Source organism: Trichomycterus rosablanca, chromosome 4 (assembly GCF_030014385.1).
Source record: "Trichomycterus rosablanca isolate fTriRos1 chromosome 4, fTriRos1.hap1, whole genome shotgun sequence".
Classification (NCBI taxonomy): domain Eukaryota; kingdom Metazoa; phylum Chordata; class Actinopteri; order Siluriformes; family Trichomycteridae; genus Trichomycterus; species Trichomycterus rosablanca.
The window spans coordinates 3,020,570-3,035,743 of record NC_085991.1 but is presented as its reverse complement, the minus strand read 5'-3'; the positions used below and the strand labels follow the sequence as shown (position 1 = coordinate 3,035,743).

Here is a 15,174-nt window from a genome sequence, read left to right as displayed (position 1 = left end):
CAACCACTAATATGTTATAAAGTACCTCTACAACGTAAAAGCGGTCAAAAGTGTCAATGTTTATAGCAATTTATTTGTAATATCAGGCTTAGTGTGAATTAATATATGTTTTATATTATAAATAATGCCTAATTCGATTTAAAACGCAGTAAGTGACGATTTATTTTGTAACAAACCGAATGATTATGCTATGTTATGCTAACGTTAGCTGCTAATTCCCATGTATATCCGTAAGCTACAGTTAGCTCTAAATATATGGGACTCTATATATACTTTTTTGTCCTAAAATCAAGCAAAAATTCAAAAAACCTTTATTAATTTTAAGCGAAACTGGTCAGATATAATTTCAAAAACACAAAAAACAGGTAAAGTCATTAATTAGAAGCAGCACACTATTTAATTTGCAATGTGTCCAGTAACACAATGAAATTGCGTCCAAGATTAAATTAATAATAAATGGTTTGAAGTTTTGCTAAATAATTCTGCATTCTCCAATTCATCAGTTCCACTGGCATCAGGAAACAAGCCACAGAACATAATACCAACTAGCAGCAACATAGTATGACTACCACCGCTGTGCTTTACAGTAGGTGCAATGTTGTTGGGTTGGAGTCTTCCTAAACTGATTGGCACACCCAATGTCCCAAGACTTGAGAATTTATCATTCCACCCTCTTTCTGCAATGCACCAGTTCAACCAGCAGCAACATAGTATGACTACCACCACCGTGCTTTACAGTCGGTGCAATGTTGTTGGGTTGGAATGCCTCATCCTTTCTTATCCAATTATTCTCCTGGTTATTGTGGTCAAATTAATCAAAGAATTAATCATCCGACCATAAAACACTCCTCCAAAAGGCTTTTTATTTGTCCGTGTGATGATCATTAAGATGCTGATTTTGCAGCAGGGCTTTCTTTCTTGCATGGCAGCCAAAGCTTGCTTAACTGTGAACAGTACTATCTGTGTTGGACGTAAGATGACAGTACTCACATGTCAAAGGGGGCGGGTGCTAGTCTGCAGCCCCTCCTGCAGAGGAATTGTAAAAGGGAATTGGACATGACTAAATTGGATCAACATTACGAAAGAAAATGCATGTCTGTAAAGCACTAGTTACGTGTTCGTTATAGCTGTATTTGGGACGCAGCCACTACACACGTGGTTTATTTAAAGCCATTAGCTTACGATTGTTCTCATTTTACTCCAACAGGTATGGCCGTGTTTCGTAGATGTTACAGACTCCAGCTGCTGCAGTCCGTTACCAGGTGGCTAAATCCTCTAAGCACTACACATCTGCACCAAGGGAGAACCGAAAGAGGTAATTATATTATACATACATAATATGTGTGTAGGAATAAATAAATCAGTCCCGTCTAGTCAAAAACCAGCCTGTGAATCAAACTTGCAGAACAATTGCAGCCTGTAGTTCCTAATTTGTACACAATGAAATGTGTAATGCACATTTGGCTGTGTCTGAGGGTGGAGAGGGTTGAATGGGTTCCTTATTGAATCACATTTCTCTTCGGAGTCTGACCAGTCTACATGCAAAATGCCAAACAAGTTCATTCTATACATTGTTTATGATGAAACCGTTTGCTGAAGCTGAGAGGTCCTTTTTTGTTACTCAGCAGCCAGGACACAGTAATACAGGGTACGGTGAAATAACTGTGTTTGTACATATAACCTGTATTATAAGTATTTCCAGGCAGCTCCCAGCTATCGGACACGTTCCCATATTACAATATGTTTAAAAACCCAAATTTAAACCTGCAGCTAATACCAGGTTCTCTGTGGAAGTTCTTGCTCCTGCCTGGGATAATGTTGTTAGCTAAGTGTGTAGATATTGACGGCTGGCAGGAAAACTTGCTCCCAGGCTGCCGTGGGAGCATAAATAACTTCACGGAGTCTTCAGACCTGCAGAACGTTTCTGTCTAAATCTCACAGCTGCATGTTGGAAGAAACGTATGAATAAAAGATTTCCAATGTTTTGATGCCTGAAACACACTTAAAAAAGAGTTAGTACAGGAGCAAAAGAAGTAGAGTTAATAGAATATTCAGGTTATGCCATTTTTGAACAGGTAAGGGTATGATAATTGGGTATAGAAGGAGAATCTACAAAGGCTCAGTCATTGCAAGCAATTGGTTCTATAAGACAAGTGTAAAACTGCAAATAATTTAGGTCTTTCTTCATCTACCGTACATAATATTGTAGAAAGATTTAAGAAATCCAGAGGAATTTCAGTCCGTCTAGGGCAGCGGTCCCCAACCTTTTTTTTTTTTATCACAGACCCGTTTCATATAAGATATAATTTCAGTGACCGCGTGGACGGGGAGATTTAAAATATAATAATGAATGGAAAATCAGTGTGCGTTCTAGGCTTTTTTTCGCTGCAACGAGACGCTATTCCCACCTAGTGGTGATGGGCGACAGTAACACCCGAAGAGTTTTGAAAATTGAATTGCTCTTGTAGCGATCTCTAATTATTTAATCTTTCTGTGCCGGCAATAAATGACCGGTGGTTGGGGACCACTGGTCTAGGGCATGACCTTCGAGCCCTCAGACAGCACTTCATGAGAAACCTTCATGCTATTTTGATAAATAGAGCCATGTGTGCTCGGGAGTACTTTGGAAAATTGTTACTACTTAACACAGGCCTCCGCTACATCAAGAAATGCAACCTGAAACTATTATGCGAAGAGAAAGCCGTACATTGTATATTATATACATATTTATTAGGGCTGTCGAAGTTAACGCGATAATAACGCATTAACGCAATCTCAATTTAACGCGATTAAAAAAAATAGTGCCGTTAACGCAGATTCTAGTTCATGTTGAGACTTGACTGGTAGAACCAACGTTTTAATGTCGGACTTGCCACCGTTGTTCATTTGCGGTTTGTTAAAATAATATAACTGAGCGTCGTAGGGATGCACTTGCATAATAAAGAAATAAATACACGGTATATTCACAAGTTGTCGGGAGCAAAACACTTTATTAACTTAATCTGTTACGGCACTGAATACCGGAGTCAAGCACGCTAGTCCATGAACTATGGAAGCCCCAAAAGGGTCAAAACACACTCACTTCGTGTAGAAACGTCCACTTTTCACATTTCACTTAAAAAACCTTGTTTTCTATAACATTTACACAGATTTTATTTAATGTGATTAATCGCGATTAACTATATGAAATTCTGAGATTAATCGCGATTAAAAATTTTAATCGTTTGACAGCCCTAATATTTATACATTATAGATGTATGCAAAAAATGCCGTCTAGTTCTCTGACAGTGGTAGCCTAGTGGGTAGAGCTTTGGGTTATTAATCGGAAGATTGTCGGTTCAAATCCAGGCTCTGCCATAGAGCCACTGTTGAGCCCTCAACCCAGTCTGCCCCAGAGGCGCCGTACAATAATAATAATAATAATAATACATTTTATTTATATAGCGCTTTTCAAGATACTCAAAGACGCTTTACATAAGACAAATAATCAAAACAAATACATACACCATACAAATCATAGTACAAAATCAAAATAGTACATCAACATCAAGAATAATTAAGATAAAAACAAAGAGAGCAGCATAAGACAGTTCATTAAAAATTAGCTAAATTATGAGAGAGAACAACAAAGATAGAACAATTTCTTAAAATTAGACAGAAACAGGACAGATTCACATGCAATCAGGAAACTGAAAACTTTACAAGTTTTAGGATCTAGGACTTCACATTTCTGTCGTGATCTAAGTATAAAAACTATTAAAAAGAATAGCAAAAATAAAAGCATTTATTTCGTGTTGTTACAAGTTAAATGCCACTCTGAATAGATGAGTTTTGAGAAGTGACTTGAATTTGGACAGGTCAGGACAATCTCGTAGGTGTTTGGGGAGAGCATTCCATAAAGATGGAGCAGCTATGGAAAAGGCCCTGTCACCCCAGGTCCGGTGCTTGGTCCTAGAGGGTATGGACAGTAGGTTAGCCTCAGAAGAGCGAAGGCTACGGGAGGGAATGTGCTGATGGAGCAGGTCGGTGAGGTAGGATGGGGCCTGATTATGGAGAGCTTTGTGAGTGAATAGAAGAATTTTGAATTGAATGCGTTGAGCAACGGGAAGCCAATGAAGTTTTTGGAGAACAGGTGTAATATGATCACGGGAGCGAGTATGAGTAAGGAGGCGAGCAGCTGAATTCTGGATATACTGAAGTTTTTTTAGGATTTTGTTAGATGTACCATAAAGGATGCTATTGCAATAATCAATTCTGGATGTAATAAAAGCATGAATCAAGGTTTCGGCGGCAGAAAAGGAGAGTGATGGACGTAGACGTGCTATGTTTTTTAGATGAAAGAAAGCAGTTTTGGTGATGTGATTTACATGGCGGTCAAAAGAGAGGTTGCTATCAAAAATTACACCAAGATTTCGGATGTTAGAAGACGGAGACAAAGTGTCATTATCAATGGTAATTTGAAAATTTTTTGTGGTTTTTGCCAGGGATGTAGGACCTACGATGATCATATCAGATTTTTCACAGTTTAATTTGAGGAAATTAGCTTTCATCCACAATTTCATTTCAGTGATGCAATTTGTCAGAGTGGAGTGAAGCTCAGTATTAATGGATTTGGAGGAGATGTAAAGCTGAATATCATCAGCATAGCAGTGGAAATGTAAACCATGCCGACGTATGATGTCACCAAGGGGGAGCATATAAAGAATAAACAAAAGGGGACCTAACACTGAGCCTTGGGGAACGCCTTGGGACAGTGGAGCAATGGCAGAACTACAATTGTTGATATTAACAAACTGTTGTCTGTTTACGAGATATGACCTTAACCACAAAAGGGCAGTACCAGTGATGTTGACAGAGGATTCAAGGCGGGACAGAAGAATGGAGTGATTAATGGTGTCAAAAGCTGCAGTAAGATCAAGGAGGACGAGAATATTAATTTGTCCAGAGTCTGAGGAAAGAAGAAGGTCATTTGTGACTTTGAGGAGGGCTGACTCAGTGCTGTGCTGGGGGCGGAAACCAGACTAAAATGATTCAAATAGATTATTGGAATTTAGGTGATCTTTGAGCTGTGAGGCAACAACACGTTCCAGTATTTTCGACAGAAATGGAAGATTGGAAATGGGCCGAAAGTTACTCATAATGTTAGAGTCAAGTCCAGGTTTTTTAAGTATGGGAGTAACAGCAGCCAATTTGAGTGATTGAGGGACTGAGCCAGAACTAAGAGAGGAATTGATTATCTCTGTGATAAGTGATGAGATAACTGGAAAACAACCCTTAACAAGTTTTGATGGAGCAGGATCCAAAACACAAGTGGAGCTTCGCATCCCTGTCAAGATCTCAGATAGGTCCAAATGAGACACAGGTGAGAACTGAGACAGAGGCTGGGTAATAAATTGAGGTGAGACAGGCGGAGAAACAGAGATGACAGGGGAAACTGTCAGAAAATTGTGGATATTCTCAACTTTTGTTTGAAAAAATGAGAGGTAAGAGTTACACTTGTCAACTGTAAAGGAATTGGTAGTATTGTCAACTGGTTTGAGAAGTTTATTTATTGTGGAAAAGAGAGTCTTAGGCTGACCCTGCGCTCTGACCCCAACTTCCAAATGAGCTGAGATATATGGAAGAACAATTTCATTGTACTGTACACGTGTGTATGTATATATGACAAATAAAGGCATTTTACTGCAGTCAGTTTTGCATGTAATGTACTGAAATATACACAAACATCACTGCCGATATAAACAAATATATATTATCTATTAATTGTACTATGAATAAAACATTGACCAGCGGAGTGGATCCAGCAGCGGCGCCTTCACGATGCCGCCCCGGCTCGACGCCCTTTCTCGGGAGTCACTCCCGATGACGTGAACTTCTTCAGAGAGCTTCTGCCAGGAAGAATCATCACAGACCCTGACGTGTTGGAGTCCAGTAATGTGGACTGGCTCAAGTCAGTGAAAGGTGAGCCTGAGTCCTAACGGTGCGTTTACTCCGGCTATACTTAGCTTTTATAAAAACAGGTTATATTAATATGACAATTTCCATATTATTTACGTTTAAATATTAGTCTATTTATGATTTGTTAATTATCTTAATGAATTAAATGATGCTAGCCTACTGTCTGGGATCTGGGGTTCAAATCCCCTGGTTCAAATCAGCTGGTCAGGCGTCTACACACAGACATAATTGACGAGATCTTTTATATATCTATATATTTTAATCTGCAGGTAGCAGTGAGGTTCTGTTACGACCCAGAACTACAGAGGAGGTGTCTCAGGTCCTCAGGTAACGTCACATTGTTCATTCATTTATTTTTTTTGTATAACTGGAATACCATCTGGTACTGTGCACATGTGTTTTGTGTAATGAACTCCCTTATGCTTGTTAACGAGAGCTGAGACTAACACACGCTCCATCACAGAGGGCTGTATTGCGTATGGAGAGTGACGCTACACACTCCACAGATTATCCATCACAAGCACAGACGCCTGAACCAGACAGCATGAAACCTCGTAAACCCCGTCCTTCCCTCAGGCACCAGCCAGGATCTTAATTTTTTTTCTAATAGACGAGCCACTGCTTTCTTTAATTTCATGGTTCGGATTCTGGTTCACAGGTACTGCAATGAGAGGAACCTGGCAGTGACTCCTCAGGGTGGGAACACAGGACTGGTAGGAGGCAGCGTTCCTGTGTTCGATGAGATCATCCTCTCCACCGCCCTAATGAACCAGGTCCTCAGTTTTGACAGCATCTCAGGTGTGTTTGTTATAGAGATACAAATTCCTTCAGTTATATTTTTGTATCGGTGAGGTACGTTGCAGTAATGTAGAAAAGTAGCATAAATATGTATATTCATGCTATACTGTATAGGCAAAAGTATGTGGACACTCCTAATATTACTAAGTTGCTAACGTGTATAAAATTAACAGAATTAACTGGAATGAATTTTATATATATACAGTGTATCACAAAAGTGAGTACACCCCTCACATTTCTGCAGATATTTAAGTATATCTTTTCATGGGACAACACTGACAAAATGACACTTTGACACAATGAAAAGTAGTCTGTGTGCAGCTTATATAACAGTGTAAATTTATTCTTCCCTCAAAATAACTCAATATACAGCCATTAATGTCTAAACCACCGGCAACAAAAGTGAGTACACCCCTAAGAGACAACACCCCTAAATGTCCAAATTGAGCACTGCTTGTCATTTTCCATCCAAAATGTCATGTGATTTGTTAGTGTTACTAGGTCTCAGGTGTGCATAGGGAGCAGGTGTGTTCAATTTAGTAGTACAGCTCTCACACTCTCTCATACTGGTCACTGAAAGTTCCAACATGGCACCTCATGGCAAAGAACTCTCTGAGGATCTTAAAAGACGAATTGTTGCGCTACATGAAGATGGCCAAGGCTACAAGAAGATTGCCAACACCCTGAAACTGAGCTGCAGCACAGTGGCCAAGATCATCCAGCGTTTTAAAAGAGCAGGGTCCACTCAGAACAGACCTCGCGTTGGTCGTCCAAAGAAGCTGAGTGCACGTGCTCAGCGTCACATCCAACTGCTGTCTTTGAAAGATAGGCGCAGGAGTGCTGTCAGCATTGCTGCAGAGATTGAAAAGGTGGGGGGTCAGCCTGTCAGTGCTCAGACCATACGCCGCACACTACATCAAATTGGTCTGCATGGCTGTCACCCCAGAAGGAAGCCTCTTCTGAAGTCTCTACACAAGAAAGCCCGCAAACAGTTTGCTGAAGACATGTCAACAAAGGACATGGATTACTGGAACCATGTCCTATGGTCTGATGAGACCAAGATTAATTTGTTTGGTTCAGATGGTCTCAAGCATGTGTGGCGGCAATCAGGTGAGGAGTACAAAGATAAGTGTGTCATGCCTACAGTCAAGCATGGTGGTGGGAATGCCATGGTCTGGGGCTGCATGAGTGCAGCAGGTGTTGGGGAGTTACATTTCATTGAGGGACACATGAACTCCAATATGTACTGTGAAATACTGAAGCAGAGCATGATCCCCTCCCTCCGGAAACTGGGTCGCAGGGCAGTGTTCCAGCATGATAATGACCCCAAACACACCTCTAAGACGACCACTGCTTTATTGAAGAGGCTGAGGGTAAAGGTGATGGACTGGCCAAGCATGTCTCCAGACCTAAACCCAATAGAACATCTTTGGGGCATCCTCAAGCGGAAGGTGGAGGAGCGCAAAGTCTCGAATATCCGCCGGCTCCGTGATGTCGTCATGGAGGAGTGGAAAAGCATTCCAGTGGCAACCTGTGAAGCTCTGGTAAACTCCATGCCCAGGAGAGTTAAGGCAGTTCTGGGAAATAATGGTGGCCACACAAAATATTGACACTTCAGGAACTTTCACTAAGGGGTGTACTCACTTTTGTTGCCGGTGGTTTAGACATTAATGGCTGTATATTGAGTTATTTTGAGGGAAGAATAAATTTACACTGTTATATAAGCTGCACACAGACTACTTTTCATTGTGTCAAAGTGTCATTTTGTCAGTGTTGTCCCATGAAAAGATATACTTAAATATCTGCAGAAATGTGAGGGGTGTACTCACTTTTGTGATACACTGTATATATGTATATATATATATATATATATATGTGTGTGTGTGTGTGCATAAAGCAATGTCCTAAAAACATGGTTTGATATGTTTGGTGTGGGGAAACTCCAGTGGTCATTGAACGCTGCTTGGAAGAATTGGAACATTGCTTGGAATTGCAATGCCTGACTGTCATGTCTTGGAGAATTGGGTCAAATTCCCACAGATGCACTTTCAAATCATGTGGAAAAAGCTTTCAGAAAAGAGTAAGGTGGGTGTTTATGGTTTATGCTTGTAATAATGTCTGTGGTTTTAAAATGATCCTATGGCCTGCACATTCCAAAAAAAAAGTTGGGACGGGGGTGATTTAGGGCTAGTAATGAAGTGAAAAACTAAATACTGATGTGATTTAAAACTGGTGATTGTAATCATGGTTTGGTACAAAAGCAGCATCCAGGAAAGGCTCTGATTAGCAAAGATGATCAGAGGATCCAGTTTGTCAACAAATGCGTGAGAAAATTATTAAAATGTTTCAAAACAATGAACCTTAAAAAAAGATTAAAAGAGATTTGCATATTCCTCCCTCTACAGTGCATAATATCATTAAACAATTCAGGGTATCGGTAGGAATTTCTGTGCATAAAGGACAAGGGCGCAAGCTTAAGCTGAACGCCCGTGAGGTGCAGAATTTGGCATAACACCACTGTGTCATGTTACAAATGTAACGTATTGAACACCTGCACGCTTTTTTGAGTCAGCTCCGTCTCAATTAAATACAACACAAATATAATAAATGTGCGTTTTCAAATATAATAAACTATTTTCAGGTATCTTGACGTGTCAGGCCGGCTGCGTGCTGGAGAACGCGTCTCGGTACGTGGAGGAGCGAGAGTTTATCATGCCGCTGGATCTGGGAGCGAAGGGCAGCTGTCACATCGGAGGAAACGTGTCCACCAATGCCGGCGGCCTCCGACTTCTGCGCTACGGGTCACTCAGAGGGACGGTCCTGGGTCTAGAAGTGGTGCGTAAGTCTTTGACAGGAAGACATAAATGACTCAAAGGACGGAATTTGCTTGAATCGAAGGTCATTTTATTTGTAAATTAATATTGACTGACATTATTTGTCTTCACCAAGGGTGCCAATAATTCTGCAGCTAATCATATTTGCTGAATCGTTAGTTGAGTGTTTTATTATTTATTCTTTAAATAAAGTGACCATGGGTGTTTACACAGTTCTTTGACCCTCTCTAGGTGTTGGCCGATGGCCGGGTCCTGGACTGTCTGGCGAAGTTACGGAAGGACAACACGGGCTACGACCTGAAGCAGCTCTTCATTGGTTCTGAGGGAACGCTCGGCGTGGTCACTGCCGTGTCCATCCTGTGCCCTCGTAAACCCAAGTCTGTCAACGTGGCCTTTTTAGGTACCACCATTCGAAAGCCAAGACTTGGTCGTCTGTCCATTAGTTCTTTTGACCTCAGTACTGGTCAGATCTTAGACCACTTGGCCGAATTGGTCGAGTACAAGCAATTTTGTTGGCTTAACTGGTACAGACTGGACTTTTCAATACAGTCCATATATTTTTGATAGAGTTGAGGTCAAGACTTTACAAAGGCCATTCCTAAACTAGCAGTTTGAGAATTTATTATTCAACATATGCAACATATTATAACTACCACCACCAAGCTTTACAGTAGGTACAGTGTTGTTGGGTTTGAGTGCTTTATCTTTTCTCCTCCTAAAATACTACTGGTCATTGGTCATCTGACCACAAAACTGACCTCTAGAAGACTTTTTTTGTCTGTGTGATCAGCATCTACTTATATGAAGCCTGATTGACTGTGGATGTTTATTTTCCAAAGGCCCGGTCCATTTTTATTAATGACTTGGGTAAAGTAGGAAAATTAAATGTGCATAGCAATAAATTACACAGATCAGCCATAACATTAAAACCACCACCTCGTTTCTACACTCACTGTCCATTTTATCAGCTCCACTTACCATATAGAGGCACTTTGTAGTTCTACAATTACTGACTGTAGTCTATTTGTTTCTCTGCACCTTTCTACCTGGTGGTGTGTTAGTGTGTGTTGTGTTGGTATGAGTAGATCAGACACAGCAGCGCTGCTGGAGTTTCTAAACACCGTGTCCACTCACTGTCCACTCTATTAGACACTCCTACCTAGTTGGTCCACCTTGTAGATGTAAAGTCAGAGACGATCGCTCATCTATTGCTGCTGTTTGAGTCGGTCATCTTCTAGACCTTCATCAGTGGTCACAGGACGCTGCCCACGGGGCGCTGTCGGCTGGATATTTTTGGTTGGTGGACTATTCTCAGTCCAGCAGTGACAGTGAGGTGTTTAAAAACTCCAGCAGCACTGCTGTGTCTGATCCACTCATACCAGCACAACACACACTAACACGCCACCACCATGTCAGTGTCACTACAGTGCTGAGAATGATCCACCACCTAAATAATACCTGCTCTGTGGTGGAAGAACAGCATGAAAGGGGGTAACAAAGTATGCAGAGAAACGGATGGACTACAGTCAGTAATTGTAGAACTACAAAGTACTTCTATATGGTAAGTGGAGCTGATAAAATGGACAGTGAGTGTAGAAACGAGGTGGTTTTAACCACTAGAAATCTAGACCATTTGTGTAGCAGATAGGACTTTGGGAGTAGATGCATTAAGCCTGAACAAACTGGACCAGTGACATCATCGTGTCTGCATCATAAAAAAAAGAACTAAAGATTTGTTATTATGACCAAATGTGACTGTTTATATACAGTATATTTCCCATGTCTTATTATTTTTTATGTACATAGTTTCAGTAAAGGTGTCCACAAACTTTTGGCCATAGAGTGTATATTCCTAAAAAGTGCACCTGGTTAAACGCACTGCTTGTGTAGCACATACAGTAGGTGCACCTAATAAAGGTGTGTGTTGGTTCCTGCAGGGTGCTCGAGCTTCCAGAAGCTCCTGGAGACGTTTCAGATCTGCCGTGGCATGCTGGGAGAGATCCTCTCAGCTTTCGAGTTTCTGGACGCCCCCTGCATGAACTTGGTGGAGCAACATCTCAAACTTTCCAACCCTATTACAGGTGAATGATCCACAGAGCTGGACTTATGGGAAGAAACCTTGTCAGGGCCCATAAAGGTTCAGGGTGGAATATCGGAGCATTAGGATGCTTTCGTTTACCAGCCTAGCTAGGCGCTTTAGAAACAGTTGGCCACGTCTGAGGGAGGGAGGGATGGATGGTTTTTCTCATCACTGTTGCTGCAACAGCGACTCCTACTGTATGACTGAAGTACCTTGATTTCAGTCCAGCGCAGTGGTGTCCGATTTTATGACCTGATACAACTGACGACCAAACAAATGCTTAATTAGTATAAAAGTCATAATTTATTCATTTAACATCAGTTTTATTAATTTTCTTAATTGTTTTAATTTGTCTAAAAATTGCTGAAGGAACAAAAACAATCCAATTTAAAAGTTATCACGTGTTGTCGCCTGACCAGGCGCCTATACAGACAATAATCGGCTTGTCTGGGGGAGGGAGGGTCGAAAGCCTACGTGAATCCTACATGAGTCGGGTCGCTCGGGTCGTGCTGGCATCACGAAGTTCGAGTCTCGGCTCTGCTAATGGCCGGCCGGGCGCCCACGGAGACGATGATTGGCTGGTTCGATGGAGGTAGGGAGTGAGGGCCCTAGGGATTCGTCATAACTGCTGCGATCACGACCTCTGCTGGCTGATCGATGGTGGCTGCACAGAGACGGGGGGATAATAGAGATCAGCGCTCGACTCTCCGTGCGTGATACGGATCTCCACATGAAAGAAGAGACGGTCGGCAGGGGTGTTAGTTACGACCCTCCCTGGTCAGGAGTGGAGGTCTGAAGCAGTAGACGAAGCAAATTGTGATTGGATAGTTGGATACGACTAAATTGAGGGTAAAAACCTATTACTGCTACTTACGACTTATCGCAACGTTTTTTGTTTTTTTAAGAGAGTCCCTTTTACATCGTGATCGAGACGGCCGGATCCAATGCAGCCCACGATGAGGAGAAACTCCACAACTTTCTGGACAAAGTCATGACATCGTCACTGGTCACCGACGGCACGGTAGCAACAGAGGAGACGAAAATAAAGGTAGTATCTTAACCGAGCTGAGCAAATCAATCTGTCCCCCTTTCCCCCCCCCCAATCCAGTCGTTTCCGATTTCAGATTTTAAATCCTCTACCTCTTGCACCGCCCCCGATTCGACCGAGGAGAGCTGCAGGCAGGAAGCCCTTTCACCTGCCAGTGGACTCTCCAAAAGGCTTTTTGCTTTGTTCCCAGCTGAGCTTAAGGGTGGAATTTCAGAGCTTATCGAGGGGTTTCTTTCTTGCACAGTGCCAAGTCTCTTAGCCCACGACAGTGTAAAGCTTGCTTGCCTGTTGACAGAAACATCTGCGTTTCAGCAGCCAACTCATGGGAGTTTTTTCGAGATTTCTTGCATTACATTTGACCATCCAGACACTTGCAATAAAGTGACAGTAATTAAGTGGGATTTCTCTCGAACCTTGACGAAGAGACCACTGTTCCATGTATTGGTATTCTTAAAACCCAAGTCTAAAATTATCTGGACACTTTGGGTTGGTTTCACAGACAGGGATTAAGCCTAGTCCTAGACTACACAGCATTTTGAATGGAGATTCTCCATTTAAAGCAAAATGTAGTCCTGGACTAGCCTTAATCCCTGTCTGGGAAACCAACCCTTTAAGTTCAAAAACAAGTTGATCCATCGTGCATCTGCAACAGCCTTCACAAGATTTATGCTCATTGCCCGGCTCACAGTCGATGTTCCAATTCATCCCAAAGTAGTGTAATTAGGTTTTGTGCAGGCAAATGGAGTTTCTCCATGCTGGAACAGGAAATGGCCTTCCCCAAACTGTTGCCACAGAGTTGTTAATGTTTCTAAGACGTCTGTTATCAGTGTGGGGCGGCACGGTGGCTAAGTGGGTAGCACTGTCGCCTCACAGCAAGAAGGTCCTCGGTTCGATCCCCAGGCGGGGCGGTCCGGGTCCTTTCTGTGCGGAGTTTGCATGTTCTCCCCTTAAGAAAGTGAGTGAGTAAGAGTGTTATCAATGTTATCGATGATCAGCCAGGGTGTCCACATACTTTTGTCCATCTGTTGTCCATGAGTTGTGTTGCTCATCGTGATCTCCGACTGCAGGCGCTTTGGTCTATAAGAGAGAGGATCACCGAGGCACTACGGTACGATGGGTTCACCTACAAATACGACATCTCGCTTCCTCTGGAGAAAATCTACGACCTGGTCACGGATATGCGACAGCATCTGGGCAGCAGGGCCAAAAACGTGGTCGGCTACGGGCATCTGGGTAAGGCTGGTTCTCCACCGGTGCAGCTACCGACCCTCAAAGGTTTGTACGATCACAGTGGCTTGTGTTTGTTTCCCTCAGGTGACGGGAACGTCCATCTGAACATCACGTCTCCTTCCAAAGACCCGGACTTGCTGGCGGCCATCGAGCCGTACGTGTACGAGTGGACGAGTCGCTGGCAGGGCAGCGTCAGCGCCGAGCACGGCCTCGGCCTCAAGAAGAGGAACTACATCTATTACAGCAAGGCACGTCCGGCCGTGGGTCTGATGGCCGACGTCAAGGCCATGCTGGACCCTAAAGGGATTCTCAACCCGTACAAAACCCTGCCGGATCACTAATCTAAATGGGTTTAAATTTCTGCGGTTTGAAATTCACGCAATTTGGAGTGACCAATCAGTCTAGTGGTATATTTTCAGAGTCAAACCAGTACAGACATGGGAAGACCTGGTAACACCGGGTCTGCCTACTGCATGCTTGATCAGCTGCCTCAGTAGAGAGTGTTCTAATAAGAGATCAGACTCATAAGGCAGATTATTTAGACACACTACTTAGACGGCGATTACGTCACCTCAGTTTTAACACAGTTGGGCTCAGGCCGTTCTAACGTCACCCTCAGTGTACCGAAAACGCTTAACCTGTCCCCGACGAGCCTGAATTTACAAATAAACGACACTTGTGCACCTTTATTTATTTACATTTGATTGGAACTCCGTTGGTTGCTCCGCATTCCGTTCGTCCACCATATTTGTAATTTTTTGTGAGAGAAGTCGTGCCGCACTGAAGGCTGGGATTGCCTTCAGCGCTGAGGAGGCGTCGGACGTTCCCTCGTCATTCGGTCAGATCATCACTCAGAATTAAGGCGCCTCAGTAGGAGCATTTTAAGGAATATAAGAATTTAGACACGCCCTGTTCTCTGGAGTCAGCACGATTACGGCTATATACGTGGCATGTCAAGTTTCTGGTTCATTTAATGGTGACGATGTTTTTAAAAGGCGGGGTGCGGCTTGGTACTCGGCTTGGTAATGATGTGTTTTCCCCGGTGAGGTCTTATCGAAGAGATCTTTGATGTTGTCTGCACATCAGTGTTGCTGTCTTTGTGGCTGCAGGCCAGGGCATTCGATCGGTACGTTTTGACAGGTAGGGGGTTCGTCTCCAGTAAGTAGGTGTTCGTGCGTCAGTTGGGAGTGTCCTATGCGCAACCTTGTGTGGATAACTTGGTGATG

The 15,174-nt window shown here is 42.7% G+C and overlaps 1 protein-coding gene across 3 annotated transcripts; it reads left to right on the top strand.

The window, feature by feature from the left end:
- The first annotated feature begins 82 nt into the window (after positions 1–82).
- On the top strand, positions 83–14,637 carry d2hgdh (D-2-hydroxyglutarate dehydrogenase). Of its 3 annotated transcripts, none has more exons than XM_062993803.1 (11): positions 83–148; positions 1,208–1,315; positions 5,791–5,961; positions 6,228–6,285; positions 6,617–6,756; positions 9,398–9,591; positions 9,822–9,990; positions 11,528–11,671; positions 12,576–12,718; positions 13,786–13,951; positions 14,033–14,637. In XM_062993803.1, the coding sequence occupies exons 2-11, from the start codon at positions 1,210–1,212 to the stop codon at positions 14,287–14,289; spliced, it is 1,548 nt and encodes a 515-aa protein (XP_062849873.1). In that variant the 5' UTR covers positions 83–148; positions 1,208–1,209; the 3' UTR covers positions 14,290–14,637. The 3 variants fall into 3 exon arrangements, with proteins under 3 accessions (XP_062849873.1, XP_062849874.1, XP_062849875.1); XM_062993804.1 differs by lacking the exon at positions 83–148 and adding an exon at positions 341–365; XM_062993805.1 differs by lacking the exons at positions 83–148; positions 1,208–1,315; positions 5,791–5,961; positions 6,228–6,285; positions 6,617–6,756 and adding an exon at positions 8,753–8,841.
- The last annotated feature ends 537 nt before the right edge of the window (positions 14,638–15,174 follow it).

What these genes read in the sequence shown, in the direction of transcription:
- d2hgdh (XM_062993803.1), top strand. Translation starts at nt 1,210, where the DNA reads ATGGCCGTGTTTCGTAGATGTTACAGACTCCAGCTGCTGCAGTCCGTT. An exon ending in GAGGTGTCTCAGGTCCTCAG is followed by an intron (nt 6,286 to 6,616) that starts GTAACGTCACAT and finishes TCTGGTTCACAG; the next exon opens with GTACTGCAATGAGAGGAACC. An exon ending in GGTCGGCTACGGGCATCTGG is followed by an intron (nt 13,952 to 14,032) that starts GTAAGGCTGGTT and finishes TGTTTCCCTCAG; the next exon opens with GTGACGGGAACGTCCATCTG.